Source organism: Pungitius pungitius, chromosome 9 (genome assembly GCF_949316345.1).
Source record: "Pungitius pungitius chromosome 9, fPunPun2.1, whole genome shotgun sequence".
In the NCBI taxonomy this organism is placed as follows: Eukaryota; Metazoa; Chordata; class Actinopteri; order Perciformes; family Gasterosteidae; genus Pungitius; species Pungitius pungitius.
Window position 1 is genome coordinate 16,518,235 of NC_084908.1, and position 19,681 is coordinate 16,537,915.

The 19,681-nt window shown below is 47.0% G+C and overlaps 2 protein-coding genes across 16 annotated transcripts in view; one reads left to right on the top strand and one right to left on the bottom strand.

The window, feature by feature from the left end:
• dclk2a (doublecortin-like kinase 2a) overlaps positions 1 to 14,894 on the top strand; it is a 29,620-nt gene extending 14,726 nt beyond the window's left edge. For 2 of the 10 annotated variants that reach the window (XM_062564280.1, XM_062564277.1), the window contains exons 4-18: positions 395 to 524; positions 2,416 to 2,514; positions 2,827 to 2,925; positions 3,769 to 3,863; positions 4,991 to 5,078; positions 5,508 to 5,616; positions 6,232 to 6,289; positions 6,655 to 6,774; positions 6,869 to 7,015; positions 7,108 to 7,241; positions 7,421 to 7,498; positions 7,916 to 8,012; positions 8,796 to 8,876; positions 9,034 to 9,147; positions 11,384 to 14,894. In XM_062564280.1, the coding sequence (XP_062420264.1) occupies positions 395 to 524; positions 2,416 to 2,514; positions 2,827 to 2,925; positions 3,769 to 3,863; positions 4,991 to 5,078; positions 5,508 to 5,616; positions 6,232 to 6,289; positions 6,655 to 6,774; positions 6,869 to 7,015; positions 7,108 to 7,241; positions 7,421 to 7,498; positions 7,916 to 8,012; positions 8,796 to 8,876; positions 9,034 to 9,147; positions 11,384 to 13,063 (3,129 nt within the window). In that variant the 3' untranslated portion in view covers positions 13,064 to 14,894. Of the gene's footprint in view, positions 1 to 394; positions 525 to 2,415; positions 2,515 to 2,826; positions 2,926 to 3,768; positions 3,864 to 4,990; positions 5,079 to 5,507; positions 5,617 to 6,231; positions 6,290 to 6,654; positions 6,775 to 6,868; positions 7,016 to 7,107; positions 7,242 to 7,420; positions 7,499 to 7,915; positions 8,013 to 8,795; positions 8,877 to 9,033; positions 9,148 to 9,651; positions 9,787 to 10,879; positions 10,893 to 11,383 lie in introns of all 10 variants that reach the window. The other 8 variants (XR_005120297.2, XM_037471691.2, XM_062564278.1 and 5 more) reach the window with 8 other exon arrangements.
• Positions 14,895 to 15,419: 525 nt separating this feature from the next.
• Positions 15,420 to 19,681, bottom strand: part of lrba (LPS-responsive vesicle trafficking, beach and anchor containing) — a 152,715-nt gene continuing 148,453 nt past the window's right edge. For all 6 annotated transcript variants that reach the window (XM_037471218.2, XM_037471217.2, XM_037471216.2 and 3 more), the window contains 2 exons: positions 16,756 to 16,907; positions 15,420 to 16,646 (listed from right to left, as the gene is read on the bottom strand). In XM_037471218.2, coding sequence (XP_037327115.2) covers positions 16,556 to 16,646; positions 16,756 to 16,907 — 243 coding nt within the window. In that variant the 3' untranslated portion in view covers positions 15,420 to 16,555. The remainder of the gene's footprint in view (positions 16,647 to 16,755; positions 16,908 to 19,681) is intronic.

Below are 19,681 nucleotides of genomic sequence, written 5' to 3' on the forward strand. Positions count from 1 at the left end.
TCAAACACATACGGAGTAACAGTCACAATGTAATCGTAGGAGTCTAAAAAGGCACTAGTCACTTAAACATGCAACGTAGAATGACTTCAAAGCTGTAGAATCAAAATATATCTATTTCTAATGCAAAAAAGTGTTTTGGGGGAAACCACGAGTAGTTACAAAAAGTGAGTGCACGCTTGAGTAGATTCTGTAGTATCTGTAGTTATCTTAAAAATAATTAAATAATAGGTTGGGCCTATTTTTCTCTTGCAGCACATTTTCATGAAAATACGCAACCATTATGTAAAGTATCGTTAATTCTTACATATGCAAAATGTGATGACCTCACCCACTTCTGCCTCTGAACATCGAAAACAACGTTCTTTTTAATTCCTCCTTACGTTTCCTCCTCCAGATTATCTGCCTGCAGGACTTCTTCGGGGACGACGACGTGTTTATCGCCTGCGGCCCGGAGAAGCACCGCTACGCCCAGGACGACTTTCTGTTGGATCACAGTGGTAAGGCTTCCACAGCCTTTATGACTGGTAGGCCTGACTAAGACTAAACATCTGTGTGTGTGTGTGTGTGTGTGTGTGGGTTCACCTCGCCGTCCTTCCTCACCATTCTTTCCTCTCTAATGCTCACAATGTGCTTTTCCTTAAGGAAGTTGACCACAGGATAGGTTTGTGTGTGTGTGTGTGTGTGTGTGTGTGTGTGTGTGTGTATACAATAATATTTTCTTACATGATTCTCTTTCTGAGAATCTGAGATCTGCAGAAAACAAATATCAGTGCTACACATTTACACACACGCACACACATTGCGGGCAGGATGTGACCTCCTTTAATCCATTCACTGTTAAATCTAAGGGGAATGTGGGCCAACATCGCACAACCTTGTGGGAAGGAAAAGGTACTTTATTATAGTAACAATCCAATTATCGACATCCTGTTTCATTTTTATTGTTGTGGGGTTAGCTAACAACAGGGAGGCATACTTTAACACACACAGCGTTAACGCTGCAGAGATGTAGCTCCAAATGCCTCAGATATAAAGTGGGCAACATTCCACTTCTACCACTGAACCCAAAAGGAACTGTGTTTGCAAAAATCCCAGAGCCGCCTCCCCCCCCCCCGCCCCCCCGGGCCACAGCCCACTGCCACCTCCGGCACTGCGGGTTTGTCGGCCGTCGTTAGAGCGCACAACTGATCTGACGCCTGCCCCCCTTTCAGCAAAGTGATAAGACGGGATGGGCGGGGCTAGCGGGCTGGAATGCTCATTTCAGCACGTCACACGACATCCACTCTGTGCCCTCCTGTCGATGACGTCATCTCGCGTTTTGAGGTGTTTTTGCTTTGCTATTCTCACATATTGCACCTTTACCTGAGGAATAGCGCATAAGCGATCAGGTGCACCGGCCTCATTCAGAGATAGTTTGGAGTTTCTGTCCCACTTACACTCCCGTGCTCCACTTTTAAGAAATAGGTCTTTGAAAGAACAAAAAAAAAAAAGAAACACTGTAACTCTGCTCAAGGTACCAAAATGTATCCAATACACATTCTGCTGCCCAAAGGAATCAAGTGGAATAAAATGGTAGAAATATAGTTTTTTGTGTATTGTGAAACACGTATGTGATGATAAGCACCGTGGGGGGGTGCGCACTGGAGATGCACCGTGGGTGTGCTTCTTCCTTCATTACATTAAACCGCTCACCACCCTACGAGCCCCCGACGAGTTAACCACGAGCTTCACAACATCTGCTCTCAGTGCACACGGCATGCAGCAAAAACAACACAACGCTTTTCTTTCTTCATGTGTTCACGACGTGCAGTTTTATCAGTTTAACCCTTATTGCTTTATTCCAAAATAAACAAAAAACATAAGCTGTTGTAATTTATTGTACACTACACTGTATGTACCAAATCTTTGTGTTAGACTCTCTGTATCCAACCTGTTTCTTTTGGTTCTGGCTTTTAGTGAAAGTGTAGCAATAAATTGTGAAATTTAAAAAGTTGCCTGGTTATATAATGTTTATTTATCCTTTGTTATTCTGTTTAATAGTTGCGTGTATAGCTGCATGGTTAAGACCATATTATACATTGGAGTACTTTGGGTTCTTTTTGTCAAATGAATGAGGTCATCCAAGGTTACTTCATTTATTTATAGTGTTTATATCAGTACAGATACTTCAGAATACATTATCCAAAAGAGTCTCTTTTTGTAGTCTAAAAAGCAGTAATGACACAGGTTATTTGTTAATTAATTCAAAACTGTTTTGACTAAACTCTATGTGCGACTACTTTCTTTTCTGCTTCTCTCTGACTGATAAGAAAAGAACCAGGTCTGTTTATCTGGGAAGGTCAATATATGCGACGGTGACCGACTGAGCGCGTTGTCCCCCCCCCCCCCCCTCCCCTCCCACCCCTCCCCTTCCAGAATGCAGAGTGCTGAAGACGTCGCACGTCCGCTCGGCCGCTCCAAAGCGCGGCGCCAAGAGCCCCAGACCGCCGCGGCGCAGCAAGTCCCCGGGCGCAGGTGAGACACGTGACTCCTTCAGCCGCCTCGCTGGTGACAGAATGACTCGGCGGGTTGGGGTGGTGCACTGAGGGGGTGGTGCGCTGAGGGGGCGGGTGACATTCTGCTGAGCAGCGAGTGTCCTGCGGGACGTCGCGTCCCTTTTAGAGGAGAGGCCTCTGAGCGGTTGCCAGTTCTGCAGAGCCCGCAGTCCCAAGTTCAGCCTTTCAAAAAAAAAAAAAGAAAAGTTCCCAAACTCGCTCAGTGTTGTGATGTGATTAAACCCAACGACATTCGCGTGACTGTTCTCTGTGTCCCCCATGTGCGTTGCAGCAAGGCGACCTGTGCACTACTCCACCAGCCAGTCTCCAATCAAATCCCCAGGTGAGGCTCATGATGCCGACACACAGTTTGCCTTTCATCAGAAGCCGGGTACGTGGGTTGTTTTTCTCTTTTTGTGAAAAATCGATAGTGCTTTAGTGATCGATCGAGTGTTAAACTGTACTTTTTGGCACGTGAAGAGCTGATGCCTGCGTTCAAATGTTCCCAGACAGTGCCGCAAAAGCGCCTTCATGAAAACACGATAAAGGAATGCTATGTGAGAGAAGAAGAAAAAAACCTCTCAAAGCATTTGTACAGTGAGAGAGGAATTGTGAAGCAGTGCAAAGACGCAGCATGTAGGCAGTGTGAAGTTGTTATCCTCAGAAGAGTTCAAGTCTGAAGCAGCGTGTCTCTGTATTGGTGCCAGAAACCAAGATAGTGGTTTCTGTTGACAGAAATAACCTCAAACAATGCACCTTGCATCTCCGCTGCGTGCCAGCGCTCCCTGTGTTCCACACTAAAGTATGTGTGATGAATCTGTGTCACTGACTAACACAGAGGAAGCCTTGCAAATCACACTTATTCAGCACACAGACTGCACAACAGTAATGGGTTCCCTGGTTGTGACACTTAAAATAAATAACCTTGTGTTAGAACCATTCCTAGATGTTTGTTTTTGTGTAGAGCTGCCGCTCTCCTTTTTTGTTGTTGTGGAGGTTTTATATTGTAGTTGAATGTGAAACCTCAAGAGCCCACAGAGGGAACCAGCAGGAAGCGTGTGAATGTGTGAGTTGGTTAGAACTAGTCACCACACACACCTACGTGTCCCCCAACGCATCGGCGCCATGTCGTCGGGTTCTTTGTCTCTTTGTCTCTTCCTAAGTCCCAGTAATCGCTTCAAATAGTGCACAAACGTCCCCGTCCAATGCTCTCTTCCTTTCTCTCTCCACATAGTAAACGGGGCCTCGAGCAGCCAGATCTCAACTCCGAAGTCCACCAAGTCCTCCACCCCGTCTCCCACGAGTCCCCGGACCGCCCCCAGTTTTAAGGTGGGACGTCATATGTCGCAGTTCAACAACACGGTTTGACATAAAAAAAACTCCTTTTGGCGCGTTACCGCCACTTTCTTGATCATTAGAAAAGTGTCAAATCCAGAGAAGAAATGTACGTCGCTTGTGATGCACGTTCAAGATATGGACAAAACGGAGACTTTGTGAGGTTGCCGACCAGGCAGCCTGCAGATGAAAGAGCAGCCGTGTCACGTCACGGACGGGCTGGCAGTTAGGAGCCAACCGGTCCTTGTTGTACGATCCATGTCGCCGACGCTGTAGCTCCTCGGTGCATTTTCTTTAGTGGAGATAGGGACACTAATCTGTTTTTGCTGATGGATTCTTCTCTAAGCTGCATGCTAGTCCCAAACTACAGAGGTTCCAACGGCTGCAGCCAGCTGGCAAAAAACCTCCGCCAGAGCGCCACCGTTCCGACTTATCCATCCACGTTCATTTTGGCGGGACACTAGGTTTTTAGGATTTACTGACAGCTTTGGAATTCAGTGGTAAGAGGTAGAATGAATGCAAGAAGGGAGGATGCCAATAACATAGCTGCTAAACACAACTGTGACAATGTTCCATTTCTACTTTACTTTACCCTTTTACACGTAACGATAGATCCTTGCAGTGAGGTATAGTCCATTATGGTACAGAACACTACTTTATATGATGGAAAAGGTCACTGGTTGAATTTTAATGCTGCATTTATGGCCATAAAACTTTGAAATTGCCACTGCTGTGCTGCAGAAAGAACGCTCTTAAGAAATGAATCATTCATTTGGAGCCATAATGGTTTTATGTGCAGTGATGAGAAAGGGTCAATGGAAAAAATTGTACTTTTTATTCATTTTTTTGTTGCCTATTACTTTGTACAATGCCTTAACGTTCCTTACAGCCACAGTTTTTTTTTTAGTTTAGGAATACAAATGATGTTGAACTATCTGAAACATAATTGTGCAACACAGTAGCATTGGTCAAAGTCACTAAAAAAGTGACGTATCAAAGATAAACCGTGGTTTTGTCCGTGCACAGCAGGTTCTGCGTGTTCTTTGGAATCCTAAGGTCACCACGGTTGACATGTCTCGCGGCTCTCATCTCTATTTTTGTTTGTTTTTTGCGTCCTGCAGATCCCTCCGTCACATCACATCTCGTCCCCCAATGCAAATGGGTCCTCAAACTGCCACCAGGAGCAGAGTGATCGCCTGAGTCCAGAGGGTACGTCCTCTCCTTCGCCCCCAAATTCACCTCATCTGCCAACTGAGACACTGTTACACGGACTCCCTCACCCTCCCGGCTGCTGGAAAGACATTGAGTCGTGTCATCCTCTTTTTTTTCTGTCGGGACACATAACACTGGTAACATTTTGCTTACCCCAACAAAAGTGACAAAGAGTCGGCCCAGCGTGGATGATAAGGGTGCATCATCCCGGGTGCTGTGTGAGCGGATACTTGCCTATGAGTTTTTTTTATTTACCGCTGTGTGTGTGTGTGTGTGTGTGCCGACGTATTACTGCTGCAGTTTAATACTCACCACCGCGGGGCCGGAGGAGATGGCTGTGCATCTTGGGTGCCCCCTTGATTCGGTGTGTGAGCGGCTCACTCGCGTGTCCACGAGTAGCCGCTCTGACTGACGTTTTCTCCTCAGCAGTTAACGGGAACCGCTACGCGCCCGCCTCCACCGTCCTGGACAAGTACGACGTTGGCAAGGTCATCGGAGACGGCAACTTCGCTGTGGTCAAAGAGTGTGTGGAGCGGTAGGTGAAACACATTCCCTCACACGGAGTGGGTTTAATAATCAGTCGGCAACATGTGTGCAGTGATTGCGCCGCAACCTGCATGAGACGTGCACCACGTGCAGCCACATCATCTGATGCACCTTCCTGGAAAAGAACCAAAAGTGAAAAGGCCCGCTCAAACATGCAACTCCATTGGAGTGTTTTAGTCCGTTAATTATGTGTTTTTTTGCAAGTAGAGACATAAGAAAAAGAAAAAACAGGAAAAGCTCTAGATTGGTTAAAGGCTAACTTTTAAACCTCGGCTTGGGTCTCCTCTCACCTTGCTGCAGTGGCGTAGAAGCCTCCCGCCTCTATGAGCAGCATACGATGACATCACCGTAGGGTAAAATTAAAGAGGCAACACACAGCTCACTTCTGACCGCACTCGGCGTCCCTGATGGGAGTTGAAAGCGCGTTGGGAGCTGTTGAGCCTCGGTGTATCCGTATCTCCGCTCCTTGTATGCAGCAAACAGAACCTTTCCCAGTAGCTGCTGCTCACTGGGACTGAGGCTCTGCTTCATTTGAAATGACAGATACTGCCGCGGCATCATTGCCGTTTTTATTACCGGACCTAATTGCATTGTTTCCTCTCAGGTCCACAGGAAAAGAGTTTGCACTGAAGATTATCGACAAGGCCAAGTGCAGTGGAAAGGTTTCACTCTTGTCTTTTTTTTTTTTTGTTCTGTTGCCCTCCCCATCTCCTTCTCGTCCCTCTTTCCTCTTTGTGTCTATTGCTGTCAGACCTGTGCTCTCTGAAAGAATGGTTAATTATCTACACACACCCAAGTGTGGCCTGCACGTCCCTCTGATCCCTCACACTTGGATCAGGCCGGTGGTGTTTTACCATCTGCTAACTCCTACACACACACACACACACACACACACACACACACACACACGCCATAACAGGCACTGACTCTCACGCAGCCTGTGCCACCGGTCTGCATTGATTAGCACGAATGGGTCCATGCGCGCGGTGACCCGGGTTATCTCTCTGTGTCTGGTGTGTGTTTCCAGGAGCACCTCATTGAGAATGAGGTCGCCGTGCTGCGGAAGGTGAAACACCCCAACATCATCATGCTGATCGAGGAGCTGGACACTCCCTCTGAGCTCTACCTGGTCATGGAGCTGGTCAAGGTACGGACGTGGGGCGCGACCCGGCATTTCTCTCGTGCGTTTTTTTTTTTTGCGTCGCTGTGACCGCCGGTGCTGCTTTTCTTGTGACACACAGGGGGGGGACCTGTTCGATGCCATCACCTCCTCGGCCAAATACACGGAGAGAGACGCCTGCGTCATGGTGTACAATCTGGCTGGAGCCCTGAGGTACCTGCACGGCGCCAGCATCGTCCACAGAGACATCAAACCAGAGAACCTGCTGGTACGCGTCTGCACTCGCACGCGCCCCCCCCCCCCCCCCCCCCCTCCGGAGCTGCTCAAGTGGGCTTTAAGTTGAGCTTCATTGCATTTCAGGTGTTTGAATATCCAGATGGAACCAAGTCGTTGAAACTGGGGGACTTTGGTCTGGCCACAGTGGTGGAAGGACCTCTGTACACCGTGTGTGGAACGCCTACCTATGTGGCTCCAGAGATCATCTCCGAGTCAGGGTGAGCTAGATGTTGCTCTGTTGCGAAGAAACTCTTCTCTGAGTCCCTTTAACGGAAGCGTTTATTCTACGTGTAATTGCAGAGTGAGAACGTGGCTTTGCAATACCACTGTGATGTAAATATAAGATTCAGAAGTGATACAATGAGTATTTACAAATGTCCTTCCTCTCTCTCCGTAGTTATGGTCTGAAGGTGGACATCTGGGCTGCGGGTGTCATCACTTACATCCTTCTGTGTGGCTTCCCTCCATTTAGAAGGTACTCATCCTCAGTTTGTATTGGCCGATAAAAAAACCATGTCAGCATCATTAAATCGGGGATGACACATGTACGACATACGTGGACAGGATTGACGAGGCGATATGATATCAGATCACACTTGTTTTTCATACCGTTTACCACCTGGTCCACAAACAAACAGCCGCTGTGATTACTCATCATGTGAAGGACTGTCGTCCTGCAGCCACAGCGTGGGAAGGATTGGGCTTAACTCAATGTGATCCACGTTTAATCTAAAGTACTTCACGGTTATTATAATAAGCACATAATTAAAGGATGGGTTACAGGTGAGGCCATTTAATATCATTTAAAAGTGCAGTGCTGTGTTTTTTTTCACACTGGATGTCTGCCGTGTGTAGTGAGTTATACGTTATGTGTTTTTGCCTTTTTCTTTAGTGAGAATAACCTGCAAGAGGATCTGTTTGAACAGATCCTCCTCGGGCGACTGGACTTCCCCAGTCCTTACTGGGACAACATCACTGACTCAGCCAAGGCAGGAACCACACACACACACACACACACACACACACACACACACACACACACACACACACACACACACACACACACACACACACACACACACACACACACACACACACACACACACACACACACACACACACACACACACACACACACACACACACACACACACACACTCATTTTCCTGAAGGATTTTACTAACCTCCATGTAATCGGAATGAGGCCCGAAACAATTTGCCATTTCACTCAATGGAGTTGTTGTAAAAAAAAAAAAAGTCTGTCAAAACAGTTTATATACCACCCAAACCATGGTTACCATGGGACCGCACGGTTCACTCTGCAGTAATGCAGACAATGTCTGCTAAACAAAACAGAAACCCCTTCAACCCACTAGATTAGTGTCATGCATTAGGGAGACAGGCCAGTTAGACCCACTGTTATTACAGAGGCCGTGTCACCCACACAGTGGTAGGCGCCCCCCAGCACGGGGCTACAGAGGTTTTGTGCAGGTGTAAATGAACTAACATTTGGGTTCAATTCTGTGGTCTGCAACTTCACTGTTTTGGTTCTTTCTCACTGCATTCATTCAGAAGTAAGGAGGAGAATACAGTTAGCAGCTAGCTAGTCCACATAGTGGATCCTCCATCAGCCAAGAAGATTAGTCCCTCAGAACTTGGAGGAGATCAAAACTGAGCTGAAAGGAGAGAGAACATTAGACTTGGGTTCACAGATTATTGCAGCAGCAGCAGTCGGGTAAACTCAGTCAGCATGTGGTGCGTTTGGTTTGCAGGAGCTGATTGGAAAGATGCTGCAGGTCAACGCCGAGGCTCGATACACAGCTCAGGACATCCTCCACCACCCTTGGGTCACGGTATGCCGCGTCCCTCTCTCCCTCTCTCTCTCTGCTTGTTGCACGTGTTTTGTGGTCGAAGCGCATTGAGGCGGCGGCGGCTCCTCTCCTCTGTGCGGCGCGGCGCGGATCGTGGCGCGTCGCCTCATCGCGTGTTTGTGTGTGTGTGCGCGCGCAGGACGACGCGGCCGTGGAGAACAACATGAAGATGGAGGTCACAGGTAAACTGAAGACGCACTTTAACGCTGCACCTCGGTACGACAGCACCGCGGCTGGAGTGTCCGTCATCATGGTAAGCGCCAAAAAGAACATTTCACCACTCAGTAAACATAAAAAGTGATATTACAGCTTTATTTATAATTGTTACCGCTGAGTGACCTCTTTAATCTGCTGTATTGATGTGTTGACTCGGGTTTAATAGTAATTGTGTCTGAGGCAGGACATGTCGGGCCCTTTTCCAAACACTGAAGGGAATCTCTGACCCAAATACAGAAGATTGAGCTCCTTCTAATTCACTTTAATATGAATCTTACTCAGTCTAAGAATATCTGACCTCAATCATGGTCTGGGAGGACGGCCCTGTAAACAGGGCCCAGGCTCCTGTAAACATGAGAGACGTGATCTTAGAGATGATGGAGGAAACTAGGACAGGGCAGAATGCATCGTCACATCGCTCCTTCCTGTCTGTTTCGAGCGTCACTTGCATCACTTCCTGTTGTACAGTTGGACTTCCTCCACCCCTCTTCTCATCAGTTCACACTACCCATCATTTCTTGTTGTAAATTTCATTTGACAGTTTGAGGTGTAAAACCTGGCCTCGGCCCCCTACTCCTCCTCCTCCTCCTCTCCATCCTCTTCCTCCTACCTCCTCCTCACCCCTCCCTCTCACCCCGCCCGGGACCAAAGGGGGACGCCTGGAGCAGAGAGCTGGGTACACACTTACATAGCCTTCCTCCTCCTGCTCCCTTCTTCCTTTCCAGCCATCCGCCCACTTCCCTGCAGCTATAACAACCCCCCCCCCCCCCCCCCACCTCGCTCTCTGCCTTCCTTCCTGCCTCTTTCCCCAACCCCCCCCCCCCCCCCCCCCCACCAGCTGAAATAGCTGCTCTCAATAACCGGCTGAATGATACTGTCCTACCGTGCCCTCTGTCCTGACCCTTGTTGACCGTTTCATCCTTTTCATTCTGCCCCTTCGCTCACATTTTCATTTAATCAGTCACAAAAGTTTTTATGGGTGGGGAAGAAATTCCGTTTGGAGAGATGAGTCACTGCGGCCGCTTTAGTAGGTTCACAGTGCTGATGCAACATCCGTTTTATTCGAATCCCACTCATTCAAAATTGCTCATCAAAATGAACACACGTAATTGGTGGCTCGGCGCTGCTCAGTGAGTGGAGCTCTGCTGCCACCTTGTGGCAAGAGATGGCACCATTTTGTAGTTTAAATCTGAAGAGATCGATGCAAACCAGTGTGACTGGATTGCTTTCAATACTATGTTCCCCTGCCAGTTGTACGGTGCCGGGCTGACGTTGTTCTATATTGTATTCTAGTTTAAAAAAAAAAAACAGAACCAACACATAGTGGTTTTGATAGGATTTGTTAATACCTTCTGTGACTCTCAGCCAAAAAGCAGTGTTCATTTTTCTGAATTAAAATGGGTTAAAATAAGCTGCATTGCTGTATTTAGTCTTTTTTTTAAATACATTCGACAATGTCAGTGCTATAGAAGCTAATGGTTTCATTAACAATAACCACCATTTAGAATGAAGTCAGTCAGACATCCGATGTGTGTATTGATCACTTACAGAAAGCCCCACAGTTTGTTCCAACTCAGTCTTCTTGATTCCAAACCTGAGCGCGTTTCCACGATCCAAAACACCAGAGTAGCACTGAGTTGGAAAAAGCTGAGCAGAGGCCGTCATTGTGCTTGTTGTGCTGCCTTCTGTTTTGTGAAAGCCGTGAGTAAGAGCCGCCTCTGTCCCCCTCTGCTTCTCCCCTCTCCCTGCATTGCGCCCCTCCGAATTAGCTCCACGGCCATGGTACGTACTAACAGCACGCGGTGCGCACCGCTGGGGGGGCAAATGAGCAACAACCACACCGGGGACACCCCCCCCCCCCCCCCTCATTGGCTTTGCTTCGAGACCAGAAGCAACGACTTAAAAAAAGCAAAAGTGAACTTTCTCATTTGCCCTTTGTCTCTGCGCAGAGAACAGCAGCGACCAGACTCACCTTTTGGTTGTTTTTAAAAAAAATGTCCATTCCCATCAGCTTGTTTCATTGTGCGTGTCGTTCAATAATAGAGGTCATTGAAAAGAACACAGAATACAGTCAGCAGCTCATTGGTTGTAGCTTTATACAGAAAACATTAGTTGATTTAATTCCATTTCCAACTGCTAGAGAAAGTCCCACAAGGAATAATCCTTTTATCCTAAATGAATAAGTGTCCTTAATAGATTCCTGGTGCTTCTATTGGTCCAATGGGCCGCATCCAGCGTCTCTGACAGGTGTGTCTTGTTTTTATTGTTGCCAGAGCACGGCTCTAGATAAGAAGACCCTCCCGCTTACCGGCCTGCGTCGTCCGCACCCCCAAACAGCGCCGCGTCCCCCCGCGGGACCAGCTGCCCCCGACCGGCAGGCGCCGCGCGCCGGAGACGCCGCCGCGCCGGCTTCTCCCGAGACCCGCGTCACCGCTGTGCCCGAGGGCCCCCGCTCCCGTCGCCACGGTGACCGCGCACACGAACCTCCTGCTCCTGCTCCAATGAGCGCGCTTCCCTTCTCCCCCTCCCCGAGTGCTGAGGGCCTCCCGGCGTCTCCCTCAGGGTCCGAACCTCCTGCTGCTTTCAGACGCGACTCCCCCCCTCCATCGCCAACTCGACCCAGCCAGACTCCCTCTGCACCCACCAAACCTGCTTCTCCTCCCTCTACACCCACCAAACCTGCTTCTCCTCCCTCTACACCCACCAAACCTGCTTCTCCTCCCTCTACACCCACCAAACCTGCTTCTCCTCCCTCTACACCCACCAAACCTGCTTCTCCTCCCTCTACACCCACCAAACCTGCTTCTCCTCCCACTACACCCACCAAACCTGCTTCTCCTTCTCCCACCAAACCTGCTTCTCCTCCCACTACACCCACCAAACCTGCTTCTCCTTCTCCCACCAAACCTGCTTCTCCTCCCACTACACCCACCAAACCTGCTTCTCCTCCCACTACACCCACCAAACCTGCTTCTCCTCCCTCTACACCCACCAAACCTGCTTCTCCTTCCTCTGCACCCACCAAACCTGCTTCTCCTCCCTCTACACCCACCAAACCTGCTTCTCCTTCCTCTGCACCCACCAAACCTGCTTCTCCTCCCTCTACACCCACCAAACCTGCTTCTCCTTCCTCTGCACCCACCAAACCTGCTTCTCCTCCCTCTACACCCACCGATCCTGCTTCTCCTCCCTCTACACCCACCAAACCTGCTTCTCCTCCCACTACACCCACTAAACCTGCTTCTCCTTCCTCTGCACCCACCAAACCTGCTTCTCCTTCCTCTGCACCCACCAAACCTGCTTCTCCTCCCTCTACACCCACCAAACCTGCTTCTCCTCCCTCTGCACCCACTAAACCTGCTTCTCCTTCCTCTGCACCCACCAAACCTGCTTCTCCTCCCTCTACACCCACCAAACCTGCTTCTTCTCCCTCTACACCCACCAAACCCGCTTCTCCTCCCTCTACACCCACCAAACCTGCTTCTCCTCCCTCTGCACCCACTAAACCTGCTTCTCCTTCCTCTGCACCCACCAAACCTGCTTCTCCTCCCTCTACACCCACCAAACCTGCTTCTTCTCCCTCTACACCCACCAAACCCGCTTCTCCTCCCTCTACACCCACCAAACCTGCTTCTCCTCCCTCTACACCCACCAAACCTGCTTCTCCTCCCTCTACACCCACCAAACCTGCTTCTCCTTCTCCCACCAATCAACACCCTCCCTCCTCTCCTACTGAGGAGGCATCTTCCCGGTCTTCCTCCCCTTCCCCCGTCCCCCCCATCAAACCCGTCACGTTCTTCCCGTTCTGTTCCCCAACCAAACAAGAACCTCCATTTCCGTCTCCCACTCATCCAGCCCTGTTTCCCTCCCCCCCCTCCACACCTCCCAGATCCACAACCCCACCCTCCTCCCCCGGTCCCGTTTCTCTCAGCCCGCTGACGGAGAGGATTTAAATGGAGCCAATTTCCCAAACCCAACCACGTCTTTACATTCATGTATCGTTAGACAAGGAGGTTGAAACACCATCTTGAGCTTTTCCTGCGGCTGTAAACTGAGCCAGTGACTCCCGCGTGAATATTTGCATCCCACCCTCATCCAACTCCGTTTCCAGAGGCAGCGGATGGATACCGGTCGTTTTCAAAGAGGTTGTTCATTGTATATATGTTTGTATTTATTACTACATGACGTGTAGAAAGGGAGTGAATTGAATGCACCTGGAGGAGTATTTTTGGTCCTTGGTAGTCCCGCATTACTGTATCACGCTAATGTGAATCATATTATTTATGAGCCCATTTTTGACTGCCTGTAAATACGTATCCATGACTCACGCACCATTGTGAACTTCTGTTGTTTTAGCAGAGACTGAATCCATGACCCATAAAAGTATTTCAGCATATCTAAAGTTAAAAGCCTGGCTGTTTGTATCCAAACGTTTTTTTTTCTGTTAGCACAGTCATGACAAAGTCTATTAAGGTTAACTTTACATTTCAGTGGGTTGACAAAATGAAGGTGACACATAACAAAGCACCAAGCAGCTGATAACAAGGAAGCCCATGCTTTGTATGTTATACGTTTTCATCTATAGATTCCATGAGTTAGTTTGCCTTGAAATGATGCCTTTAAGTGTAACAGTAGATCCGCTGAAGACACAAACAGCTGTTTTTAAATTGTGCTCTGCATCGAGGCCACTTAGACCAAAGATTCAAGTTGTTTGAGTTGTGGAGCTTTAAGGGCCTAAAGATATACAATAACCATTTCATTTAGAAGCACAAAGTCATAATCAGGATTTAAAAAACTAAAATAAACACAACGTTTTTGTTCTTCCTTCTCTGTCGATGTATTCATATTATCTTGTGACCCCCCCCCCCCCCCCCCAGGCCTGGAACCACTGCTCTCGTTTGTTAGCCAGAAAGCTTGGGGTTACGTTGCTGAGGTCACGAGACGTTCTCTGTCACCACCACAACACAATGGAGAATTTGAGTTTGAGTTGAAAGAGTTTTGTTTTCATACAATTTTCAAAAGAAATGACAGCAGTGTGTCTATTTTAAGTCTGTTTTTAATGTATCTTTTCCAAATGCATTGTATTTGGGCAGGAAAGGTTATTTCTGATCTTGTAGGTATTTAGAGGATTTTTGCCTTTGTGTGTCTGAGCTGTTTAATGGCCCTCAAAGTCTTACATGACTGCTGTACGTGATCAAGAGAGAAAATAGTTTGGACTATCATGAAGATTGCAGGTTTATTTTCTAGAGGATCGGATTTTGTCGAACTGAACGGCTCTGCGCTACTACTGAAAAAGGATCAAAGTTGATTTAGTCCCCACTAGAGTGGGACACGGACGACAAGAAACCAATCAAAGCAAGCAACAAGCGAACGAATGATTGTGTCGTCAAGGTAACGGGTATGTGCCTGACCACTAGCGAAAAGCTCATGACTTTATGACGCCTTCATCAAAACCCACTCGACTGAAAATGAGACTGAAAGTTTTGCATCTTGTTTCCGTTTCTTTTTGTTCAGTGCGACTCGTGTTTCAGACTGCAGCGTTTACTCAGAACCCAACGGGCCCCTTTAGGACTTTGAACCCGCACACTGCAGACGTCGGTCGGTACATGACATCATGCTTCCTGTTATGTATTTAGAAGTAGGCTTCCATAGGCCTTTTGCAAAGGGAATTGGTATTAAAAGTTTTTAAAACTGGAGCAATGTTCTGTTATGCATCGAGTGGCTGCTTTTTGTCCTACTGCTTAGAAACCGAAAAGCAAAAATGCAATAAAGACTTTAAATGGATATTTGTTTGATTATTTCTGTGTGACAAGGAATTGGCCACTAGATGTGGAAGTCAAGGTAAAAGTAGAGGAAACCGTATTTCGAAAACAACAAAGTATTAGTACTGTCAAAAAAATATATACATATATATAAGTATACTTAAAAAGTGTTGAAATAAGTCAGTGCATAGTAGTAGGTAAGTATCATTGTTTTTGCATCTAAATGTCATCAAGACCTACAGTTCGTCTAAAAAAAGTCATGGTAAGGTCTGTTGAGAATTCTATTTTTTACAGTATGTTTAAAACTCCATAGTATATCATTTTACGCACATTAAAATGTATAAATGCCGAAAAAAGTATTGAATGTCAAAAAGTGACGAAAGAATATTAAAATGTCAAGACAGTTTTAAAAATAATTAATAAAAAATGTAGTGTACTTTTCACTTTTAATGTCTTGTCTTGTGTCTGTGGTACATGCAGTTGGCCACTAGGGGTCACTATTGAGTCAATTATTCATAGTAAGATGTTCCCTCAATAAAAAGAGCACTTCAAGTTATAAAATGCCATTTTATTGTCAGAACTCGCCACACAAACACTCAAATGATTGCAAAAAAAACCTCTGGTTGATAGTTAACCGTAGTTCTTATACAACCAGAACTTCAAACCACATTAAAGCACAAACTTCAAATGAACATTTCCCCCCAAAATCAAGAGATACAAGTGGACATTTATTTGAGCGTGGATTAAAGGAAAATTCGTTGCGATTGATGAGTCGCATCGGAACCTAATCACTCATCCTGTGAGAGAAGGAGGGTCCTTCCTGTCATTGCACATCTCACTCTGCTGTTAGAGAGACGGGACTCAAAGAGGACTCTGGATATAAATTAGGGTGGTTTGGGCACTTGTTACGACGTCATCCTGTTAGTGATGTCATACACTCAGTCTTTTCGTCACAGACATCAATAAAGACTCTCCCCTCCCCACCCCCCCTTTTGCTTATTCAGTCACTTTGACAGGACTCTGACATCCGACTCTTTAGGATCACTGAGTGGGACGTTTTTTAGTCTTTTGAAGTATTAAATCATGATGTTTCATGTGAGTCATGCACAGAAATCTCTTAGCAAGCAAAAGAAGTACAGAGGGAATGGATATCTTAAATATGGAGGAGTACAATTTAATAGAATACATAGGTATTTATATTCCCTCTGTCTAGCCTTCTGTCCAATATTCTTATTCAAATAATTCCTAAATACCAACTGTGTTGTCAAAAAAGCATGTTAAAAGTGAATGATAGCTTGATAAATCCCCACACACACACCTACAGGAAAGAAGAAAAATCACTCACCCTAAAATACACAAATATTTGGACTTTTGTGTCAGTAAAGGTTCTCACCAGCTCCTCACCAATCCAGAGTTTGTTTTCCAGAGGAGACGAAAATAGACTCTCACAGCTAAAAATAGATCTGTTTTTAACCGCACAGTAACACAACCCACCCCCTGTGATTTATATGAAAGATTCCTATCCCTTCTACAAAATATAGCAATGCCCTTTTATTTTAAAAATAGTTCAGATTCTTTTACTACAACGGGACAGGAGTTGCTTCTTTCACTGAGATACATTCAGGATACGGACAGAATAGTGCCTTTGATGAGCGCGCACGCTGCTCGGGTCCAGGTCCAGGCTCAGTACCGGGTCTGGTACTCGTGGTGCCACCTGTTGAAGTCGTTGTAGAAGAGCACGATGCTCCCGGACGCCATGCCAGTTATGATGCACCTTAGTTAGGAGGGAAACATGGTGAGGTCCAGTTGGTCCACACACTTTGTTTTGCATCGACAGCGGAACGCCGAAGGCATTGACACCGAGCCCGTGTAGGCGTTGTTACCTTTGGTCATGTGACATGGTCATAGAGCGGATTCCCGCGTCGCAGCCCGGGTAGGTGAACAGCTGTTTGAGGTTGTGCACCTGCCAGACGGACACCACCCCTCCGTCGCCGCCCGTCAGCAGGTACTGGCCGTCCCGACTCAGATACATGGCCTATCCGACACACAGAAGAAGAGGTTAAATCTTTTCCTTAAATACTGTCCAGTCTTTGGTTCTGGGATGTTACAGCTGTCACAGTGATATGTCCGATGAATGGTAGTGGCCTGACAGCGCATAACCAGCTACTGCTGCTCATCAGGATCTCCATCCATCGCACACTGAACCACAGCCTTTTGGCAGCACACTGAGGTTTGCCCCCCCCATCTTCAGAGCAGAAAACCACCCCGAGGGCAGTCGAACTAACCAGATACCAGGCAGAGGTGGGATCAAGTCACTGTTAGGCAAGTCACAAGCAAGTCTCAAGTCACTGTTAGGCAAGTCACAAGCAAGTCTCAAGTCTTTGCCCTCGAGTCCCGAGTCAAGTCGAGTCAAAGACAAAGCAAGTCCCAAGTCGAGTCACAAGTCACAACTAACAAGTCTCAAGTCGAGTCACAAGTCGTACCATTCTAGTTTCGAGTCATTTCGAGTCCTTTTATTATAGTGGGGACGAGGAACCCTGGGTGATGGTGCGCTGCCTCACAGACCTAGACTACGAAGGGAAGGGTAATGGTGGATGGACTGTGACTGTGTTATAGTGCTGTAACGCTCACCCCAATGCTGCAGCGTAAATAAGGAGGCGATGACTGGCTTGCAACTCCGCTGCATTTATTTATATAAAACAACTCAACTTCGGTCACTGTTGGCCGTCACCACGCCGAACGAACACTTCCGCATACACGGCCCCCCAAAACTCGGGTTGTCTCGCGTAACTACAGCTGGTAACAGAGCATAACGTGAACACATGCAACATCTGCATAACTGATTAACTAATAACTTTAACTCAGCTCATTACACTACTTTAAAACGGACGTTGACATAATGTTGGCGAGGATTTCCATCGGAGTCTGAATCCGGGTTCAAAAATCCCGATTTTTGTAACCATGAACGAGCTGTCTCGTTGATACGGTCAAATGGACTGCAGTGATTGGATGTTGTTCAGGCAGCGCGCGCTCTCTGCATACAGGTGGCGCACATTTTTTTGACAGATGCAGATAAACAGAGCGGCGCGGTGGTGTGAAAATGTTTTCCCCCAGTTTTCATGGGAAGTAGCAAGTCTTCTCGAGTCAAAAGGCTCGAGTCCAAGTCAAGTCAAGAGTCATCGGTGTTCAAGTCCAAGTCGAGTTGCAAGTCTTTGTACGTTTTGTCGAGTTGAGTCTCAAGTCATCAAATTCATGACTCGAGTCTGACTCGAGTCCAAGTCACATGGCTCGAGTCCACACCTCTGATACCAGGCGTCGTTTTTTTCCAAAACATGCTGCACAACGCGAGTGACTCTGCTGCGGCCTTTTGATCATCTTTGAAGCGTCCTTCAATGCCCGAGACAACTGGCAATAAAGCTCCTCAAAGCTGGCATTAACCGTCTTTGAATGGGGGGGGGGGGGTTGGTGATCTGGGACCAGTTTATCTCTCAGTGTCAAAGTTAAGCTCATACTGCGAGGTCACGTGACCCCAGGCGAGAGGTCCCAGGTCAGCAGCGTCATCCTTTCGGGGCGTTGTGTGCGCTGACCAGGCTCCCCACAGCGGAGCCTCGGAGAGATTTACTCGTCTCATCTGCTTTTTCCTGCTAAACCGTAACGGCCCCCCCGGGACTCGGGCCTGCACAAATCAAACCTCGCGTTGGGAGTCTATTTAGTCGGGGGGCATCAATCAGCAAGCGGCCCCCGGGGCGATGGAGATGACGAGGCGGAATTTGAGTTCCAAAAAAAAGGAGCAAATGGCACTAATTTAGGGGCTCTTCTCTGTGGTTTCATGGCAGCGCTTTAATCATCGGGCCAGCATGAGAGCATTCAATGGAAGACCTCCACGACCCGAAGTGACTTTCAGGAACTTGACTTGGTCGGGAAAACATAAATGACTCTTCAACAGAGGATGAAAGCAGAAAGATTACAGCCTGAATGAGGCGTGAGGAGCACAGCAGGAGTTAAATGAGCCCCGTTTCACCGCCGCCTTTAGACGAGGCACGTGGAGCGTGCTGCTGGTTCACGGCCCGGGAAGGGAGCGCGGCGCCTGGTTTTTTATTGGTGTGGTGTGGACCTGTTTTGTGTGGATTGTCATTTTCGATTTTGGGGATCAACAGTCTGAGTTGATCTGACGAGCGACGAAAAAGACGACGCTTCGTTTGTGATCGATGAAGTGAATTTAAATACCGGCATTGATTACATTTTTGGCCACTTGGGTGCAACAGAAGATAAACACGTTACCTATTCCCACAACCAGTCAAAATAAGAGTTAATGGAGGCTGTATATAACTTTTTTCTTTAAAAAAAATGTAATATTTTTAGACTTTTCAAACCAACATCATTTTTTTTTTCAAAACATTATGTGACCTCATATTTTCCATGACGTTTTTAGACAGTTTATTTAACATATTTTTACTTTTTTTCAAAACATTTGACCCAATATTGGACTTTTTTGTTTTTATAAATGTTTTCAACCTTTTTTTTCCAGATTTTTTGACCCATAATATTTGTACTTTTTTTCTACCGGACATATTTTACCTTTTTTTCCCAAAGCATTTTTTGACTGAAGGTGTTTTTCCCTTTTTGGACTTTTCTTCTAAGCCTAATGTTTTTTTAACTTTTATTTCCTTACATTGCGTTGCTGGAAAGAAGGTTGATAAGAGCTGAGAGTGAACCAAAAGAGTAAAGTTAAATAAAACATTAAGCTGAAAGACATTAAATAAACTAGAGCTGAAGGGAACTATAGACCCTGTCACTTAATAATAGAAA